General features: G+C 38.9%; 1 protein-coding gene and 1 pseudogene across 1 annotated transcript; both read right to left on the bottom strand.

Annotated features, from left to right (window-relative positions):
* Window positions 1-80: 80 nt before the first annotated feature.
* LOC140932609 (rhodopsin, GQ-coupled-like) lies at window positions 81-1,008 on the bottom strand (annotated as a pseudogene).
* Window positions 1,009-7,304: 6,296 nt separating this feature from the next.
* Window positions 7,305-19,286, bottom strand: LOC140923001 (uncharacterized). The gene is made up of 4 exons (XM_073373054.1): window positions 17,309-19,286; window positions 12,813-13,315; window positions 10,394-10,531; window positions 7,305-9,094 (listed from the first exon to the last, which is right to left on the bottom strand). The coding sequence occupies exons 1-4, from the start codon at window positions 19,137-19,139 to the stop codon at window positions 7,535-7,537; spliced, it is 4,032 nt and encodes a 1,343-aa protein (XP_073229155.1). The 5' UTR covers window positions 19,140-19,286; the 3' UTR covers window positions 7,305-7,534.
* Between the last annotated feature and the right edge of the window lie 1,590 nt (window positions 19,287-20,876).

Below are 20,876 nucleotides of genomic sequence, written 5' to 3'. Positions count from 1 at the left end.
TCTCAAGAAAAAAAGATTGTCCACAAGATTTGGTTGCATTTCATGTACGTCCTTATGGTTTTTGTTGTTGTCGTGACGACCTAAACTAAAACCCCTTTGAAGGCCGCTTTGAACTGCGGATTCATAACCCCGTATATAATTGGATTTACTAAACAACATGTGAACATGAGGTAAATAACTGCTCTAGAAATCTCCCTTGGGATGGAGCAACCAGCGGTCTCTGACTACTACAGAAACTGGACCATATGTCAGCAGAATTACACAAACGACCGTGAAACAGGTTTTCAAGATTCTAATATCAGTTCGAGGCCGTCCTGTTGAGGTGGCTCCATCTTCTATGCCATGGGCATCGAGATTTTGAGTGCTTTCTTTGAGAGTCTTATAAATCGTGCAGTAAGAGTAAAATATCAGGCCTGTGGGTCCGTTTATCACTATGCCCACGATAACTATGGCATACGAAATATGATCGATTTTCCAATCAAAAGTGCAGACAGCGAATAAAGGATGGTAGCTCGTCTTGCCCCAGCCGTACAATGGCGGTGTTCCAAGGAGTATAGCAGTTATCCATACGACTGCACAGTAGAATCGTGTCATTCTTTTGTTCGGGAAAAGTCTGCTATAGAGCGCTGGTTTAACTACCCTAATATGTCGGTTGAAAGCGATAAGACCCATATTCAGAATAGAAGCAATTACTAACGTTGCTGCAATTGCAGCTTGAAACTCACACCACTTCCCGCTAAATATCCAAATACCTGTATACAGGCTTATTGCCCAAAAGGGCGTGTGCAGCGTTGCTATGGAAATGTCAGTTAATGCCAGGTTGTAGATGAATATGCTCGTTAAGCTCTTGAGTCTGGAGTCTTTATGGACAACATAGACGACTAATAAGTTGTCGAGGAAGGAGGTGAGGCAAATAAGAATAGACAAGGCCACTTCTAAACCAATTTCACTGCGAGAACGGCCTAGGGGGTCATGGCAACACGGTTCAGTTTGAGAGTTGTTCGCCATATTTTATCAGGATAGAATGAACTATATATTGTCAGCCTACAAGAAGAGGTAAATAGATAAAACATTGATGATAGCAACAATAATGTAATAATAATGATACCAACAACAACGGTATGATAAGGATAATAATAATAGTGATCATAATAATTAACAACTGTTACCAACTCGATTATATGCAAGTCAGAAGACCAAAAGAAGTTCGGGCAAGACGTGGTAAGGCCCCAGAAAGTATGGCTCATATCATCATTGATGCCCTTGAAGCGGGGGAGCGGGGTGGGTGGTCACGGGAGATGGACACTACAATGTACGAGATTGTGGGGAGCAGAAGTAAAGAGGTGCTGAAATAACTTCTTAATGAAATGAGATTTTTCTCCGTTGTGGACAGAATTGAATCTTTGCCCCAAGTCAATGAATACTGTATCGTTCTTTGCCTGCCACAGGTAAACACCATTGACCCATTTTATTTTCCTCTTTATCTTTAATCAAGGCGTCATCAAACACGTGACCACAGTTAAAAACCCCTTAAAATGTTAAGGATGTTGAATTATTTCTGCTCAGTAATTCAAATTGTCGATGGAGCTAATAAAAATAACACTACTTCTATTAATTAAGGAAGCTAATTTCTCCACGGGGGTTTAAGATCAGAGATGGGCCATGCCTTTACGTGCTTGAGTGATGAAAGAACTATGGGATAATAAACTATTGCATTTAATATCCGTACCTACCCTACCCTCCCCCGATTTTCTTCCTACCCCTATTAAAGATCGATAATATAAAATTGCATTCACTCCTGAAGACGTCCATAAAATATGAGTTCACCCCTGAAAAATATGGGTCTTACCACTAAAGAATAACTGTACCTCGGAAGAATTTCGTGAAAAACAAAGCTCCACGCCCAAAGAATTCCATATTTTGCATACGCAACCGTGACGCAGTGAGAAAGGCTCGAGAAGCTCATTTAATACACAAAGGGAACACGTTATCACCTCTAGGAATGAATAGACGAAGCTCACTGATGTATGATACCACCTAGTCTCCTATACCAATAATAATCCATTGTTTTTACACTGTTTTTATTGCCACATTTTTATATTCTTATTTGCAAAGAACTTTTAGTTTTCTTCTCATTTTTCTTTTAGCCCCTGAAGAAGGTTTGTTTTCAAACCGAAATATCGGGACAATTTGTTTAAATATATATTTCTGCTTTATTCTTTTGCATTGTTTACTTCTTCATCGCCTTGCCGTAAAGTTCAGTTTGCCGTTTCATATTTTGTATAAGTTTAATTGTACTCAGATCCAGGTCTACAAGTGAGGGATCCGCACCGCTCATTGGTTTGTTGCTGTAGACTTGCTGATATTTTACATATTTTTTTACTCTACCCTAAAGAAAACTTTAAACATAATTTTCCCCCGAAGGAACTGGGGCACGGGTATTAAATGCATTAGCCAAATATGAGCCGATATGAGCTATGATGATCTTTCCCTCTCGGCGCAAATTATGAGGGAGCAGGCCGCTCGTTTAGAGAGGCCACTAGGGTACGCGGCGAGGGATATTATGCGACTGGTTGGCAAGCGAAGGCAACATGATTCTTAAGAAGGGGATTAATCTGAACAAATGGAAAATGGTCACGTAGCATGAATGGTGATGAAGGACAACTGAAGCAAATTGCTACTAAGGTAGACAAAGGATCAGGCTACGTTTGCAATGTAAACAAGAACAGAATTCGCCATTTTCACATCTCCTATAATACATCTTGTTCCCCATAATCTTGCATCAGCATTGTCTTTTATTTCTCTTGGGACGGCTTTAAGCCCATGATAAATAACAAACAAAGGTTATACAAAGTTTTTTAGGGGGGGCGGGGGAGCAAACAAGGTGTATTATGTGAGATGTGCAAATGGCGAATAGAGTTTTCGTGGGGATGGATAACACCCTTTCGCAAGAGTAGACGAGTACCAGGGGGGATCCAGTGGGGGGATGGATTGGGTGGCTAGCCACCCCCCTTTAAGACAACAGCCCACATAAAAAAAATTAATACACGGAAAAACGAACGGAAATACGTGGATCCCAAAAATATAGAAATGGGTACAATCCTCATGATGCAAATGCAGAACCATCAACAGAAGTATAGTTGGGAAATTTGTGGAGCTGCACCTTAGACGAATGACGGCGTCTTCACTTTTGGCTGACTTCTATTTCTAGCTTTCTAGCTCAGTGTTACAGTCTCTAAATCACCATGTTTTGGAACAAACGTAAGACGTGGCCGATTGGTATCAGCCACCTTCCCATAAAAAAATCCTGTATCCGCCCCTGAAGTGCGCTATTTCTGAAAGCGTCTCAACTATATTCACTTCGGTAAACACATCTAGCTTGTGTATGACTTGAAGTAAGACCCTTTGCATGCAGCAATAGGAAACCGAAAATCGCGAGACCAAAAACTTCAAGCTTGGAAGTCGTGGTAAAAAAAGAACACATTCTTTTTTTTCAAACTAATCAACCTACCTGTCAGTCATGAAAAATTTCGGGAATTTCGGCCCTATTACTTTTACACAGTCAGCTCCGTTTCTGCTCTGTTTTTCTCTTTACCTGTAAAGCTTAAATGCAACCTAGCGAACTGGTTGTCTGTACAACAGAGACAACATCAATGATAGATCTATATATTTAAATTCGGAGGATGTCTCGGCCTTCGAGTGTTTAATGGAGTTTAAGAGGTTTGTCATAACAAAGCATAATCTTTAAAAGTTAAACATCACTTTACTTTTAAACAAAAAACCGATGGGAGCGGATCCTCCAAGAGAATTACGCTTCGTGAGTTATTGTGTTGAGTTACCTCAAAGTGAGTTGCAAAATTTTTAATTTCATGATTCTTCTGACAAAATCTTGAATTTTCAAGGTTCTGCCGGCAAGATTTTTTCCGGAAGAATCTTGAAATTCAAATTTTTTCCGGAAGAATCCACCCGGCAGAATCTTGAATTTGCGCAAGATATTGAAAATTAGGGATCTGGCGAAGAAGCCAACAAGCCAACAATTTTGCTGGCAAAATCTTGATTTTTTTTGTGCGATCATGATTTCGGGAGTCTTTCCCCATGTCTAATCCCTTTCCAAAGCGAAGTGAGGGAGAGAGAGAAGATCGAACAGGGCACCCAACAGCAATTTTCGGAAAATATCTGTTCGGAAGACGATTTGAGATCTAGAATTTTCGGAACAATTTGTTGTAAAATGTCTTGCTTGCCTGCTTCTCCTAGGATTTTCCAACATCTAAAAAATGGTATCATTGCCCACTTTTAACGGATTTTTACCCTTAAAAGGTCACCTAGAATTTTCGGAAGCCTTTTTTCTGGCTGAAATTTTCGAAAAGGTTAGTTTTGATCCCTATAATTTCCACTAGACTTTAAGCTAGGATATCCGAACAGATGAAAGATTTTTAGGGGATAAAAAGATGCCTCTATCTATCGTTTAGATACTAGAATACGTCTAACAATGCTATGTTTAAGTGGTTTTGAACTTTATTCTCGTTGGGTACGGTACCCTTGATCGAAAACAAATACAACAGCAAAACCGTTAGCGGTTACTACAAATAGTGATCGTACATAGGTCATTTTCATCTCCTTTGAAACTGACACACTAGAATACACGATTTCGTCAGCACGGGACTCCTCCCCAACGTTATCCATCACAAAATACCAAAACAAAGTGAAAACATTCTGAGGCTCTGTACTCTTGAGAACAAGCTGCTCAAGCTATAGTTTCGTGACGATGCATGTTTTTAATTTCAAGATATTCTTCCTGTATCCGGCAAAATTTTAAATTTCTAAATTATGCCGGAAGAATCTTGAAATTCAAAATTTTACCGGCAGAATCGTTAATTAATTGCAAATTCAAGATTTTGCAACTCACTGTAAGGTTAGCTTGACATCGTAACTCAAGCACTTTGATGCCCTAGCCGGCATAACAGGTGTTTCATGAGCCATTGATGCGAAGCGAACGCGGAATTTTGCGCGAAGCGCGAGACGAGGGGAGGAGAAAAAAAATAAAGCGGGCCTATCTGAACTCGATATAAGATTTGTTACCCAATTTTCTTAGCAATGGGGCTCCGCGAGCGCGTGGAACTCCGCTAAAAAGTGTTTTTAATGTTTTTAGGACGAAATTGTTGTTGGGTGCCCCTGTTACTTTAGTATCTGAAATAGATTGATAAACAGCTGCCAAAATGGGAGCACAAGAATGAAATTTATTCCAATTAGTTTTCATTTCATTTTTCATTTTTTGGTTAATAATAAGGAGCTGAACTGAAATAAAACCAAAGAAAAATAAGCTCACGGTCAGTCAGCAGTTTAATTTCTGTATTGCTTCGTGCAGCTTCAAATCTAAATCCCAGCTTTTTCCACTATCAATGTAAAAATGCAGTTTATCAGGATATCCTGAAGTTGCGCCTCGCTTGGCTCATAAAGCGCCTGTTTTACAGGCTATTTAAATTTCCAGTTTTTTTTTTTCTTTTAATCCAAAGTAGATATAAAAAAAAGCACAAACTCATAAATACATGCTAAATCAAATCTGCCACGTAAGTGTCCCTTGCCGAGTTTAAACGGGCAAAGTTAGAAGGAAACGTCATTCATCGATCGAGATAAGCGTATTATATTTTAGCTTGTTTTTAAACTAGGAATTGTTTTGAATGAATATAATGCACCGGTCAATTCCAAAACCATCCATACCCCCGGGCACACCCCGGCCGGGTATTTCACTGGAGTTTTACTCCCTAGAAAGGGGAATATAATTTGACCCACTGACCCAAAATGAGGCCTGCCCGGTCGGGCATTTGACTTTCGTCTCAAAACGCCGGTCAGGGATTTCGTCTTTCTTTCCGCATTCAGCATTTGCACCGCGTTCATTAGTCACTATTCCTATATACATTGTTTTGTTAGAGCTTTTGAAAGCTTTTGAAAAAGCCCGTTTAATGTGAGCTTTCCGGAATGAAAAATTTTATTGAAATAAACAAACCTCCGTACTGGACAACTTTACGAGACTTTAGATATTTTGGATGTGTTTAGTAGGAAATTTACCATCAGGTGCTATTTGAATGAACGGTTTTGATGGATGGGAAAATTTTAATATTTTTAATTTTAAATAGTGGCTCCAGTGATGGGTAAGGGATTTGACGCTTTCTGAAGCGCTAGTCGGTGGGGTATTTGACCATCTAAACTACCAACATACCGGGGAATTTGACCAAAAGTTTTCAAAAAATTCAAATGCCCGGGGGTTTGCCCAGCGGGGCGGGGGTTGTGGAATTGACTGGTACATAATAAAGCATTTATTGGATTCGGCTTTCTTAAGATCTGAAGAATTATGCAGATCTCGAAGGCATTGCTAATTAATCGTGTGAAAATATCAGTCAAATGCTTTTAAAGTTGTTTTTCCATAAATATACTATATAGTGCGCTCAGTTCCACGCCCCCAAGAATAACTAAGTGTTCACAGCATATCGAGGTCAATGCAAGGGTTTCATGTGTTCTTGAATTCTAAAACTTACGCAGCTAATATACCAAATTGAAGGAACCAGAAAAGAACTAGCCTGCGTAGCTGGCGGGATTGTTGTGCCCGGTAAACTTTCTTAGCGACGGAGTGAGCGGCGAAGCCGCGAGCGAGGGATTTTTGCGAGCTGGCGGGATTGTTGTCCGAGGTACTTTCTTGGCGGCGGAGCTGCCACGCTAAACGAGTGGCGACGCCGCGAGGAAATTACTCCTAATATTCACTTTGCTCCGCCGCCAAAAAAAGAGGCACTCGCCCGCTAATCCTAGCTGGAAAAGAACTTTTTAATATTATCCAAAGTGGAAATTTCTACATAAATTACAGCAAAGCATGACCTATAGTAGTCTGATGTCTTGTCTGATCAAATCTACCCGTATATTTCTCGTAGAAAAGCCTGGAAATAAGCTTTGTTTTGATTCAGAACTCAATCTGCATTTGTAAAGTCCTGATAAGCGAGAATTCTCTTCTTATCCTGAGGGGCGGGCGCTAAGCGCAGTGTTAGCCCTGGAGAGTAACTGAGTGGGAGGCTATTGGATCAGTGGTTTCCTGGAAATTTGGGCTATTGGCCAATCGTTGAGCTAAATAGAACATGTTAATTGTTTTTCAAATTCACGGTTGCGAAGAGCTTAAGCGTCGAAAAAGTGTAGGCTGATTACTTCTCCGCTAAGCTAATTAGGATCGAGGTCTAGACTCCCCACCATCTTAAGGAAAAAAGGGGACTGTGAACAGACTATTAACTCAGAAACAGAAAGAGCCTTCGTGATACGAAACATATTTATTGTCAAGCGGCATCATCGATAAATCGCGAGTGTGTCTTTGAGTACTTCTATTGAATATAAGGTCAAAAAAAACATTTTGTTATAAAACATCATGATTTAACACTACTTTCACAGACTGAGAGACCACACGTGACAAACGAGATAGATAATAACACGACCTATTTCATAAAATTTATCTCTGATATAAAGAAATTTGTATAAAACTTTCTCTGGCTGTAGTATGTTAAAGAATAACTTCTTCAATCTCGTCATCAATGTCGCCGAGCGCATTGTTCACAGCGCGAACGTTTTGTTGCAAGTGTACTCTACGCCGAGGTAGTAAAGAATCCCCTTCACTGTTTTTCCGTGTGACGTCTACTTTATTCTCCCACGGATAGGAGGCTTTGTCTTTATTTAACGACTTGTCCCCAAACAGAGGTTCTCCCGTTGGCTTAGGATTATCATTTTCAAACAGGTCATCGCCAAACACCGATGCCCCTTTGCTTGCGAAGCCTCTTGTTCTTCGATTCCGCACTTGACTGTCTCTCTCACCAAATATATCCCCGTTTTGCTGAGTTGAAGCAGTCTTAGTGGGTGCACCGCCTAACGTAGGTTTGTGATCACCAAATATTACACCATTTTGTTCTTTCTGGGGTATAGCTTTCTTCCCCGTCCCGAAGTCAAGACCACTGTTTTTCCGCGTCGTGTCTTTTTTCGTGCCAAAAGAAGGATTATAACCTCCGAATGAGATTTCATCTTTTTCTCTACTGTCTCTTTTCGCGGCAGCCCTTCTGCCGAGAGTTGGTTTATAGGAACCAAAGCTAAGATCGTCCGACAACGAGTCCTTACCGTCTACTTTGGCGCTTTGATCTTTAATGTTCTCAAGTGACACATGGGCGGGAAGTCCATGATGAAGATTCTCTACAGTTTGTTTGAAATCATAGGAATAGCCACTATGTTTGGAACGGGCACTGCTGTGTTTCTTTCTATCCCCTCCGATATCAGAAAAAACATCGTCGTCAGAGGCCACACTTTTCGGCGCAGGCTTTGCTTTCTGCGGCTCTGGTTGGTCACTCTGAAGAAAGATTGGTAGCGTTTTGGGTTTATTATCAACAGGAGGATCCGCAGTATGTCCTACTGTTACACCACTGTCTGGTTTATCATTACCTGAATCTATCGCTCGCATCCGAGCCAACAACAAGTCTTTCTTTCGGCGAACTTCCGCGTCTTCTTCGAACCGCTTTCTCTCTTCTTCTTCTTTCTGTTTTCGCAAGCGTTCTTCTTCTTCCCGTTGTTTGTTTAGCTTTTCTTCTTCCTCCCTTCTCCGTCTTTCTTCCTCTGCTTTTCGCTTCTCTTCCTCCTCTCTCCGCGTTCTCTCTTCTTCCTCTCTCCGCTTCAGCTCTTCTTCCTCCAAGCGCCTTCGTCGCTTCTCTTCGTCAAGTCTACTCCGTTCCTCTGCGTCCCCTCTAAGTCTATCATCATCATCCTTATCACGTTTATTAGCTTCTAACACAATGGGTTGAGCCGCTTCAGAAACAGCCGGCTTATCCTGCCGAACTTCAACTTTGAAAGACCTCTCCGCTTCATCCGTTAACAGTGAGCCAGTATCACTCGGTGCGTTTGTTAAAAACACGTTTGCCCGTTTCTCTAGGGTATCCGCGGATTTTCCAGTGTGAATGATAGGAGCGCTAATAGCAGGAGCCTGGGGCCCAGCGGGGAGGGCTGGCAATGTAGCGCCTCTCTTCTTCTGTTTAGTAATTTGGTAATGGTAAATGTTCTTCTCATCCAACTCTTTTTCCTTTTCCTGTAAAATAAGACATATGGGATAATTAAACTTTAAAGCTCTAATACTGACAAAAGGGTCATACAAATTAAAGACATAAAAAGTTGGCCAGGTCTTTTTCTTAAGTCCCGATTGGTTGTCATGGACAAGAAGATTTTCTTCGCCTTATGTAAAGGAATCCAAGGCAGTCTTGGATTCTGGATTGCAATCGTTAGTGGGATTGCCGATTCCTTGAGATGTATTCCGGATTCTAAAGGTTAGGATTCAACAATTCCACAAGCAAAAAAATTCCCGGATTCTTGAACCTGGATTCCCTTGCACGGGGCGATTTTCCTGCTACCGAATAAGAAAGTCATCTCATACATGTAACGTGAATTAATAAAAATGATGTTTTCTCCCTCTTTTTTGGAAACAAATGCTCCTCGTTATCGCAATGAAAAAAGTTATTGAAAGCAGCAGGGGGCGGGGGAGGGGGCACATTTGTATTAATATTACACCTTAATGAATTATAGAGATGCGACTTAATTCTAGGAAAGTTTCGATGGATTCAATGTAATGCGACTACATATTGCGCTGATTCGCGACTGATCGATGGGCTGTCCATGGCTAAAAAAAGAAAAACTTATGTGTTACTGAAACGTTGTTGCTTCACGCCCAAAAAAAAAAAGAAAAAAAGAAAACTAAAATTACAGAGGGAAGGCAGAAGACAGCGTGAAACATTTCTTTTTTTTAAATTTAATATTGTTTTTTCCGATCCAGAATCATTTAAACGAATTCTTTATTGTGGCGGTGCTTTTAGCATAAAAAACAGGTGAAAAACTAAATTAATGAGAAAAGATTATTTTGTTAGGGCAAAAACAAAAAACAAAGGTGAATTCTTGATCTAAACATTTCTAAAATTGTAATGGAAATATCGCTTAATTTTTTCCGCCACTTTTCTGACAGAAGCCAATTTAGATCAAGGAAAAACCAGACGCAACATTTATGTAAACAGTTGGTAAGAGTCTAAAATTAAAAAAAAATCATATTAAAAAAGGTATATTCCTGAATTCTATTTTCAACAAAAACAAGCTTCCGCTTTAAATGTTTATTCATCAACATTTATGAAAATTCTACATGCTTTTTAACGAGCTGTAGACATGAACTGCCTACACTGCAGTCGTCTATACAAAGTATAAGTTGATGTAAAGTTTTTTTTAGGGTGGTTATTCCATCACTATCAACTGTTTTTCTTCCCTCTATATAATTTTCACCATTCAGGAGGTTACAGCATACACGTTCTTGTTGTACAGTGGAAAACCGCAGTTGTTGTAATGTTACCTGTAATCTCTCACGTAGTGATCTGAAATCCTCCTGCACTCTTTGAAGCTCTTCTTTAGCATGTTTGTAGCGATCCTTTTGCTCTTTCATTTCTCGCTGTCTAGCCTTGTCTTTCAGGGAGATGGCTTTCTCTAGTTCCTAGAGATTGTGAGAACAAAGCAGCTGGGTGAAACAGTTCTATTACCATGTCATGATAAATGAACTCATTTCTGATGTGTTGTTTTTTTAATAATTGTTTTAGTCAAGTTAGCATATGAAAAATTAATAGAGGGGATAACAATTAAACAACAACAAAGGAAAGGACATGTATTCCTCTTTATCTGGTACACTGGTATACTGGTAACATTTTCAAGATACTTTTATCAGAGATGACCCAACAGTTAAAACAGTATTCAATTTGTCTTTCAGGAAAAACTAAAAAGTTACACATTTAATTAATTACAATGTTATCGCAAAATCCGTGTCTGTAGTCATAATTTAATATTTGAAATTCTTGTTAGATAATAAGACTTGTATAGGAAACATAGGACTGTAATGGTGTTTATTCAACAAGACTGTATTTTTAAAAAACAACTGAAGAATATAGAAGGAGCACAAACATATCTACTACACTTAGGTGTAGGTTTACACTGAAGGAGATTTTTCCCGCTTCATGATGAAAATGCAACACTTTGGCACTGGATTCTATTTGGCTCTCACAAACAGATGAGTGAATCCAAAATAAAAATAAAAAACACTTTGGTTGTGCAGATAAAGATTTTGAATAAAGAATCTATGGCAAATACTTTGTAAGAAGTGGAAACACCTGTGAATCAGAATTTTATCAAATTTAATAATTCCAGAATCATTTAAGAATTGGGATAAACCTCCTCCAGTGTAAACAGGTCTATCCTCAGTGTTAATAATAGATTAAGTTGACCGCCCATAGCAATGGATATTTTCTATTCCCTTAGGGGTAAGATAAAAGCCAGGGTGCGAGATTTTACTTAGGATTGTTTTTTTCTAGCAGTTGAGATGCAGAAGAGAACTGATAAGGTTTGTGAATCGAACTGGAAGAGAGACATGTTCACACTAGACTAAACACTACTGTTAACATACATGCATGTTAAGATCAGTTTCATCAAGAGCAGTTTTTCATGTCCAAACTGAGTAAAGTTGTACTGAAACCTGAGTTAAATGTCATCACCCAAGTGAACTGGTGACCACACTCAGTGGTCAGAGCACATGATAGGCACTACAGAAGTACTAGGTTCAAGCCCTGCTCCAACCAGTTGTTGGACTCATTTCTTGGTAGTCCCAAGTTAAACTATGCAACCATGCTGGTATAGTCAACTGGATTTAACCTCCTGCAATATGTGATTTTTAACCTAGTCATGTTTTCTGAGGGTGGTACAGGAGGAATTTTTGGCATTGTTCATGGACCAAAAAAATAAACTACACATAATCACAAATCATGAATATCAAAAATTTCATTTCAGTTTTTTAGTCACGTTAATCAGCATGTAAATTACCAGTTTTACCTTGTTCTTACACTGAACAAAGATATAAAAGTGGCAAAAGAGAGCCTGGCAAAACAGCAAAGTGGTGAAAAGGAAAAAGAAGACTGCAAATAGCAACTTTATAAAGATCATCATCATTCTCATTTGATGATGTTTTCATAGTCTTTATTCATATTCCAGAGGTCTCAAAACTGAAAATCACAAGAAAATAAGTAATGAAATCTGGAACATCGATTATTTATTGGAGTTTTTCTCTAGGCACACTCAACCTTTTGGTCACGGGATGCGAAGAATAGTTTATAGAATTCACATTTCAAAAAATAAAAAAAACCAATCCCATATCTTGAAAATGCCTGTCTACAACCCTCTTCCTCCACCCCTCCCTGTCAAAGCCTACCCAATGTTAGCTATTGATTAAGACAATAATGAGTGCAGGAAAGTCACCATGACAATGAAAACTGGGAACACTACTAGCTGTCCATTAACGCATATGTCTGTTTAACAATAATAATCTACTTATAGACAAAAGAAAGGATGTCATAAATATGTTTCAAAGCCAAGTGAAACTATAAGCCACAGATGAGTAAACATCTTGGCATCATTTTACAGTCAATAAAGTGTATGAAACAATGGAAAATAATATATAATATTATTACTGCTGTCTATTTGTTTTTAGTTTTTTTGCAGAAAAAAATATCACGCATGAGAGACAGAGAAAAACAAATTGCACCCGATCATTTCCATGCTCTTTACCCTCATGAACCATACATGTATCTCAAGACCAATGAGCATGCAGTTATTGTTTATAATAATACAGACTGAGATGACTATAAGGAGAAGTTCCACTATATTTGCATGATGTCCTCATACAAACAAGAGGAAGAGACAAGGTCTTTAATTAATTCATCACCATTACTTACCATTATCTTCTTATCTTTCAAAGCCACTTCATTTTCAACATTCTCTAACTTTTTTGCTAGCGCAGCCCGTTCCCCTAGTTTTTTCTCCTGTGAAAGTTCGCGGAAGCTTTTAACTTTGTCTCTCAGTTTCTGAATCTCATGATCTCTATCTTGGGACTCTTTTTCCTTCCTATGCAAGACTTCCTGATTTTTCTTCAGTCTTTCTTTTAATGTTTGCATTTCCGCACTGTGCCTTTGAAGCAATATCGGTAAGGCTGCTTCCTCCTCGTCAATTTTTCTTATTTCTCTTTCTTGACGATGGCTCACCCTTTTTAAAGACCTATTTTCTAATTTTAACTCCTCCACCTCCTGCTGTAGTTCTTCCATGATATTTGCCAACCTTGAAACTTTGTGTTTGTTTGCAGACAAAACACGGCGCATCATGGAACTCTCACCTCCAGCTGTTTTGGTCGTCATTTTTGAGGTGGCTGATTGGCTTTTCTTGTTCCTAGGTTTTGTAGGCCCTACAATAAGTAGCAGAGACAACAAACATTTCATTAATGATTTGAATGATAACAAAATTACTTATAACTTTTATGTTTACCTACAATAAGCATGTGTGGTAATACATACATGTATATTATATGCATTTGTACACACACATGCACATATACAGTCACACACAAAATAAAGCAATATTCAACAATTATTGTTGGAGGCAAGAGGCATGTAAGTTAAATATGATTTTCCGGTTAAGCCAGCACATACCAGCGATCAGAACATGATGATTGTTTGAGAAAGTCAGGTTTTGAAGAATATTAAGACAGAATCCATCAGCAAATTGAGTAATTTTAATTTTCAGTGGACAAAAATCTTGTACCAGAATAATATAAAGCATATTGCATTCTTTTTTACATTTTTCAGGGGCTAGAGATGTAATTAGTCATCTGTAATAACACCAAAGAAAATTTCTTATGGGAGCCTGAGAAAATGAATGTCAAATTTCACAAAATTACATCTTACACATGAAATTTTCAGAATTTTACCTGTGTTTTCACAACGTTTGCGAAATTTGACGGATTCACTTTCTCGCACTCCCATGAGAAATTTTCTTACGCATTATTACAGACGACTAATTACATCTCTAGCCCTTGAAAAATGTAAAAGAGAATCCAATATTCTTTAAATTATTCTGGTACAAGGTTTTTGTCCACTGAAAATTAAAATTACTCAATTTCCTGGTGGATTCCGTCCTAATACCCTGCTGGTGCTCTGGGTGGTATAGCCAGCAAAGTGGAAAAATAATGATTAACAGAAAATTGAGTTCAATGGAAAAGTGTTTCAGGTAAATTCATACATGTCTAGTCTTGGCTCATTTTGCAAATAGTAAAAATAATCCAGGACCCCAACTTGGAAAATGGTTAACGAGACTCTGGTGTTACGAAGGAGTAAACCAAAACAAAAACAGATTTCTGTCTGAGTTAATAAATAACTGTTCAAAATGACAAATCAATTAATTCAGTGCTGATTAATTATTAACACTAGAAAATAAATTAGAGCGGCCAAATGTATTTTAGAAACTATCCCCCACAAAAGATAAACATGGGATACTCTCTCGGTTATTTCGTGGCGACTTTAGCATTCGAGAAATCGGCTGAGATCTCACCTGTAACACAGTAAGCCGAAAGCGAGCTGCACTCAGCTCAGCCCTCAACGATTAATCTTTAGCTTCTGGAATTCGATCTACTCCTCTATTTGCCATGCATGGTCTACAAACACCGGTCTATTTGTGCATCAAATATCATTTCTGAGTCGAGGGAGAACAGCCCCTTCAGGTTGAGTAATTATGAAACATCTAACACATCAATAGGCTTAGCCGAGAGGATTTATAGCACGACAGTTCATGTCTGATAAATAGTTTTTCGAAACAACGTATCTCTACGTCTACAAAACACCTTTTAAATCAAAAGCACGTTTACCTCTAGTCGTGCTATAAGCACTTCTGTACGAAGCAAAAGAATCTCTCCTTGAAGAGGCCTTTTTTGATCGTGATCGATACTTTGGCGGTGAGCTTGAAGGAGTACGATCTCTTTCCGATCTACGAGAATGCCTCGATGATCTAGAATACCTTCGGCTAGCTTCTTTCGTCGGGCTCGGGTTGTCGAAATCGTCCTCGTAGCTATCGTAATCATCTGAATATTTGCCGGACATTTCACCACTATCTTGGTTCTTTTCTTCGGCAAAGAGGCCTTCCTTTCGGGTTACAGAAATAACTGAAGATTTCTTTACTTTCGAAGTCAGTCGATCCAAAGCAGTAAAATCGGTCTCATCGTTATAGGACGAATTTAAACCGATATTAGATAAGAACGGAGGATTTTCAAATTCTAGAGTCATAACAGGACTCTAGATCGACTTTCAAACAATTATTGATGGTAGTTTTGATTGTAGGACCTTTCAATCCAGCAGCAAAATCACTGTGTTGTAATAATTACTTCTGCTGTAACATGGCGGCAGTGTAGAATGTTATGTTGTGCGTGACGTCACGTTGCCAAAACACCTTGTAGTCACGGAAACGCGAAAATCAAATGTCGCCCCAGTTTCACTCGGCGGCTTTGCACGCGCGAAATCCGGATTACTCTTCAGCTGGGCTTTACAAATTGCTCAAATTTTAGAGAGATTTTCATCTCGGACAAAAAAAAAAGTGTCCAATTTTTCAGTAAAGTAAAACGCTTTGAGGCCGAGGTAAGTCAACCTTGTCCCGCTTTTACAATAAAGGATTAACTTAACTGCAAAAACAGTGGACGAAGATCCTGCTTGTTGTAAACGTTGGATCTCTAGAAAAGAGATCTAATCAGCTAAAATATAAAGAACCAAAAACGACAAGCCCGCTTTTGTGTAGTTAACTTTATCATTACTTGAACAAAAAAAAAACAACAACAACAACAGCAGCAGCACTTTTTTCCTTTAATCAACAGCTCTGGTGGAAGTCTAGTTTAGACACCGTTAGGGGCCAATTACTGCTCCTGACATCGTAACCTGACTTGAAAAAGATTAGCCTGGTAAAACAGCCCTCTCTTCCCATTCCTCGCCGAACACTAAGGAAGTTTCGCCAGTTTTTGCATGCTAGGGAAAGTTGTCTTTTTCAGTCAATGACACAGGCGGCTCCTAAGGACAATCCGATCAAGTACTCGAGCGGCTCGTTGATTCAGACATCTCTCTTTGGAGTCAGTTTGCGACTCGATGAGATGGCTCAAAATTAAGCTACCTGTCATTTCTTTCTTTAGTTTCTTTCTTTCTTTCTTCTTTTATTCCTCTCGTTTCATATAAAGTTCTTAGATTTGTTTATAGTTACTCTGAATAACCAAAATGTACGCCCAAACAAGCCCTCTCAGCTAGTTTCTCCAAAATACCCCTTAACAGGATGGGCTTCTGCCCTTAACTTTCGGGAGCTTCCTGAATCAGAACTTTGTTTAAAAATAGCAGAAGAGTGGCAGCTCCGGATCTAAGAGCAATTTGTCCCATTAACTTAATTTCTTTCCATCAAACATTAAAACTTGATAGCTGAAAGTAAACACACAGAAAAGCTTGCCAGGGGACCAAATAGGTAAGGCATGTGTACAGACCGCCGCTCCGGCTGTTTGCTAATAGATTGAAATGAAAGAAATTGATTCACAGAGGAGTGTTTTCCATTCGGAAGCCAAGCGGCTGTACATCAGAACACTGTATTACCGTTTCTAAGGTGACGATGTGTAGTACTAAGCTTCATTCCATCTCTAATTAGTCGAGAAAGTACCAATGGCTCGATGTTTTTTTATCAAGTAAAACATTGTACTTATTCAAAACTAGAGAAAGCAGTCATAAAATGACCTTTGAAAATTTACTTGACGAACTTAACAGGGGTGACACGTCAGTAACGGGTAACATAATATTCTGGTCAATAAATAAGGACAGAAACAAATAACTTAACCTTTAATCAGCATAACAGGCCTACTTTCCATAGGAAAGCCAGCTAGCTCAGGAGTTCAGAATGTACTAGCGGGCAGAAAGAAGATTTGAGCCCGCGTCGACCAGGCTGAAATTCGTCGCTCTAACTGAGAATCACTCAGCCATGTTGGCTTCTACAAAAACCAATCTAGGTTTCAATTCTATTTGAAGTGATCCAGGAGCCCTTAACCCGGCTAGAGCGAGCAATTCCATTGCGCAGCCCATGCAACGGCGTATTCCATGCAGACCAAACTAATTTTAGATCATGGTTTTTGCCGCGAATTTTTACTACATAAAGTAAGTCTTACAAGAAAACAGTATTTCTAATGTTTTCAAAGGAATTACTATTTCTTTTTGCAATTATTGTACTGTGGATGCGCATACATATGCAACGTACTCCTTTTTTCGCGGGAAAAATGCTCCAAAATGATGCTAAAAATAAAACGCCGTTGCATAGGCTAAGTATGGGAGTTGCTTTTGCTCCTGCTAAGAGGCTCCTACCTAATTCTAATACAAATGGATCTTCTACATACCTCTCAATGAAGGAAGTTGTTTCCTCTTGCCCTTAATTATTGGTGCATAATTAACAAATGTCACTTCCTCAACAAGTGACGTCTGCCTTGAGGAGGAGAAGTAACTGCGTGGAGACTGGGCCGTACTAACAGGCCTGGTTGCTGTGCTTGACGCGCGTTCAGTTTCCGCAGCGCTCCAGCGGCTGCTCGCTCTGTCACTTTGTTCGCTTTCCGGTGGCCTGGGGCTTAATTGCCCTTCTTCTCCTCTACTCTCTGTACGACTTCCGTTAAAAGCAGAGTCACTTGTGTTTGTTTTAGCGACATCTTCTGTTTGTGACTTGGCAAATGAAACCTGTTTTACAGGTCTCTTTTTCCTACGTTTTACTCTCTGTTGTTTATCAACGTCAGAATCATTACTGCTGAGCGAAGTCTGTCTTACAAGTCCTACTTTTCTGGAATTAACGTTAGGTCTGTTAGATTTTCTTTTTGAAGAAGGTTGATTCTTTTGTTCTCTATTTGTTGAATAATTTTTCTCAATTAAATCATGCCTTTTAGCGTCGCGTGCCTTTTTCGATTTCAATCGCTTTTTATCCTTAGGATTAACATGGTTATTCGGAGCCACACTTTGCGTACTATCTCCTTTACTCGTAACATATTCCTGTCCAAATCCTGCCCAGTTTTTTATTGTAACTTCAGAATTTCCACTGCTCTCACTGGGCGTCAGTTTATCTCGCTGGCTGCTGCAAGGTGGGCTCAACTCTCTCCGATCAAATATTGTGCTCTCCACTTCGTCAAATTCACTCGCTACGACAGAGAGAGGGGTGGCAGAGCGCCCGCTAACCTGTCTACTACCGGGTGGAGTATAATTGTCCTCTTCATGATCACTCATTGGTGGTTGGGTTTCTAGTGGTATTTCCTCTTCTACTTTTATTTCCTCTTCTTCGTTTATACTTATTTCTTCGCCTACAACTTTGTCTTCTTCCTCACGCTCCACGTTCTCTTCCTGATTTTGCTCAAACGATTCGTCCTCCCTGTTTGGTGTTTCAAGAGGAGTTATGTCTCTAGTGTCATCATAAATTGTCGGGATGCTGCTCATACTAGCATTTAAACTACTGGTGTAATGAGTCAGCGCGTCCTCACTTTTTTCATCTTCTATTTGCTCTGATTCCTCAGATTCATCATCTTCGTCATCGTCGTCGTCATCATCGTCGTCATCATCCTCATTATCATCCTCAACCAGGGAAGATGATGAACGAGAGGTTCTGGCGGTATCCTTGCTCGAATCTTCATTCTCTTCATCAGTTTTGTTTTCCTTGGCGATAACAGAGTCGATGTCACTGTCAACAGAACTTGATGAATCGGAATCTTCTTCAGAATCCTCGTCATTCTCTATGTTTTCGCTTGCAGAACGATCAGCATGAACGCTGTTACCTTCATCCTCTGATTCAAAGTTCTTATTCTCCACTTCAAGCGATTTATCCGAAGCATTTTCACTTCCGCTTGGTTGATTTATTTTCAAGTTTGTATCCTTCTGAGTTAAATTTTTGGGTGATCTTGTTTTCTCTCGTTTACTCATGTCTTCCAAAACAACAATGTTGGCGGAGTTGCTCTCTTGTTTTTCTTTCTCATCACAAATTGCTTCCTTTTCATTACTTTCCTCTTTGTGGAGTGAGTCCTTCAAAATTGCTTCATCGCTTACAAAGTCTGTACTTTCTCCGTCCCCCGCCGATCGAAAACTAGCTTGTCTTGCTATGGCGTCTTTTAGAGAAGTTTGATGTCGAGTTGTTTGTCTTTGATGTTTCTGGAGATTCTCTTCAGTAAGAGGCGCTGGTGAGTCTCCTTGACTCAGCATTATTCCCTGTTCCTCGCACTGTTTGCGGTTTCAACTGAAATTTGGGCTGACAATAACGTTTATTTGTTATACATATCCGTTTCATGATTACTTCACTTCCATTTTGACGGTTGAACAAACAAGACTGGTCACTGGCTGCGTATTATCCTACAAGATGATAAGCAAACGTAAACGTAAAGTTAATAAAATAGAAAATAATTCATATCCTCGATGACTGTATTCATTACTTGGAGACATTGTTCGTGTTTCTTGAGAAACAGAGTCAGTTAACCCATGCTAATAAAGCCGCGCGCACGATTCGAAAAAAAACTGACGAAAACAGTTTATTTAAAGGTAACTGACAAATAACCAAATACAGGTAGTGACCGGGGGCTTAAGTGACATTTTTGAAATTAAGTATCACAGTGAAAGTCCAATAACCAATAAATACAAAAAGTATATAAATTTGAAATACGTATTAAAATTAACTGCATACAGAACGCCGGCAATACAGGTGGAGTTTTTTAGTTTCCACTTGATCTGACCAAAAACTGTGAGTAATACAGTCAGTCGTGATTTAGTTTGTTGCGCATGATAATATTGAAAATAGTTTGTTCTTAACTGTTAGAAAATTATGCGATCATGATTTGTTCTTTACATGTTGTAGTAGATTTAGCTCAAAAGCCGACTAAGAAAAACGAAAAGGCCAGGTTTTTGTGGTCCTTGTCATATTTCCCTCTTACTGATAATTTCTTTTGACTCTACCAAACCGCAGGAGACAGATAAAACAAGCCATTTTTGAGTGAAAATTCATGGTTTAACAATAAATAGTAATAATAATACAATAATAGGTTCAACAGTAAATCTTGTGGTTAGAATCATACAGAGTGCTTATTTATGTGTTATTTTTCATGTGAAGCGCAAAAATTAGCATTTCTCACAATTTTAACCTGATTTCTAATTCTTGGTAAAATCCAAGATGGCGGCCAAAATGGCGACTATTGTTGGTGACGTCATAGGCCTCCGGCAGTGCCACCACTAATAAAATATATCTCATCTTGTTAAGAAGATCAAAGGCTTTCCACTGAAGGCAACATTAAAAACGGAGGGGTATGAATTTGCATGTACGTCCGAGGGTTAAGACTGGAAAAACATTAGCGGCCCTTAACAAATTTTCAAACCTTTTGACTCATGGATTATGTGACATTCATAGATTACCGTCATGTATGATGTATTGTATTTAATCATCATCATCATCATCATCATCATTATTATTGTTATTATTATCATCATTTAAAACTAGTGGCTGTGGATTCAGACCAATTTGGATGAATTGTGAAGACAAAACGTTTTCAAGATGGCTTTTTTGATAGACTAGTATCGTGTATAGTATAGAACAACTTAGCTCTATACACAAATATTTTATTTTAGAAAAAGTTTTAGAATTTAGTTCACTAAATGTCTATACTACTGTTTATTTTCCATCCTGATAAGCCATTTAAATGACGAAACCTAAGCATCGAAATTCCAAGAAATTAAATAGAACTTCGTGTCAAAATAAATCAAAAGTCTGAGTGGATAGATCCTTCAACAGTTTCAATGTCAGTGTCCGCACAAAAACTGTGAAAATCGATCCGGGCTTTGTAAAAGGGATGCAGAAGGGATTTTTCACACTTCTATTGGTAATTTTTCATTCTCAGGATTTTTCACAAAATGTGTCAGTTTTATAACATGACTTTTTACCACATGGTCAAATGA

Source organism: Porites lutea, chromosome 1 (assembly GCF_958299795.1).
Source record: "Porites lutea chromosome 1, jaPorLute2.1, whole genome shotgun sequence".
NCBI lineage: Eukaryota > Metazoa > Cnidaria > Anthozoa > Scleractinia > Poritidae > Porites > Porites lutea.
This window is presented reverse-complemented; position numbering and strand designations above follow the sequence as displayed.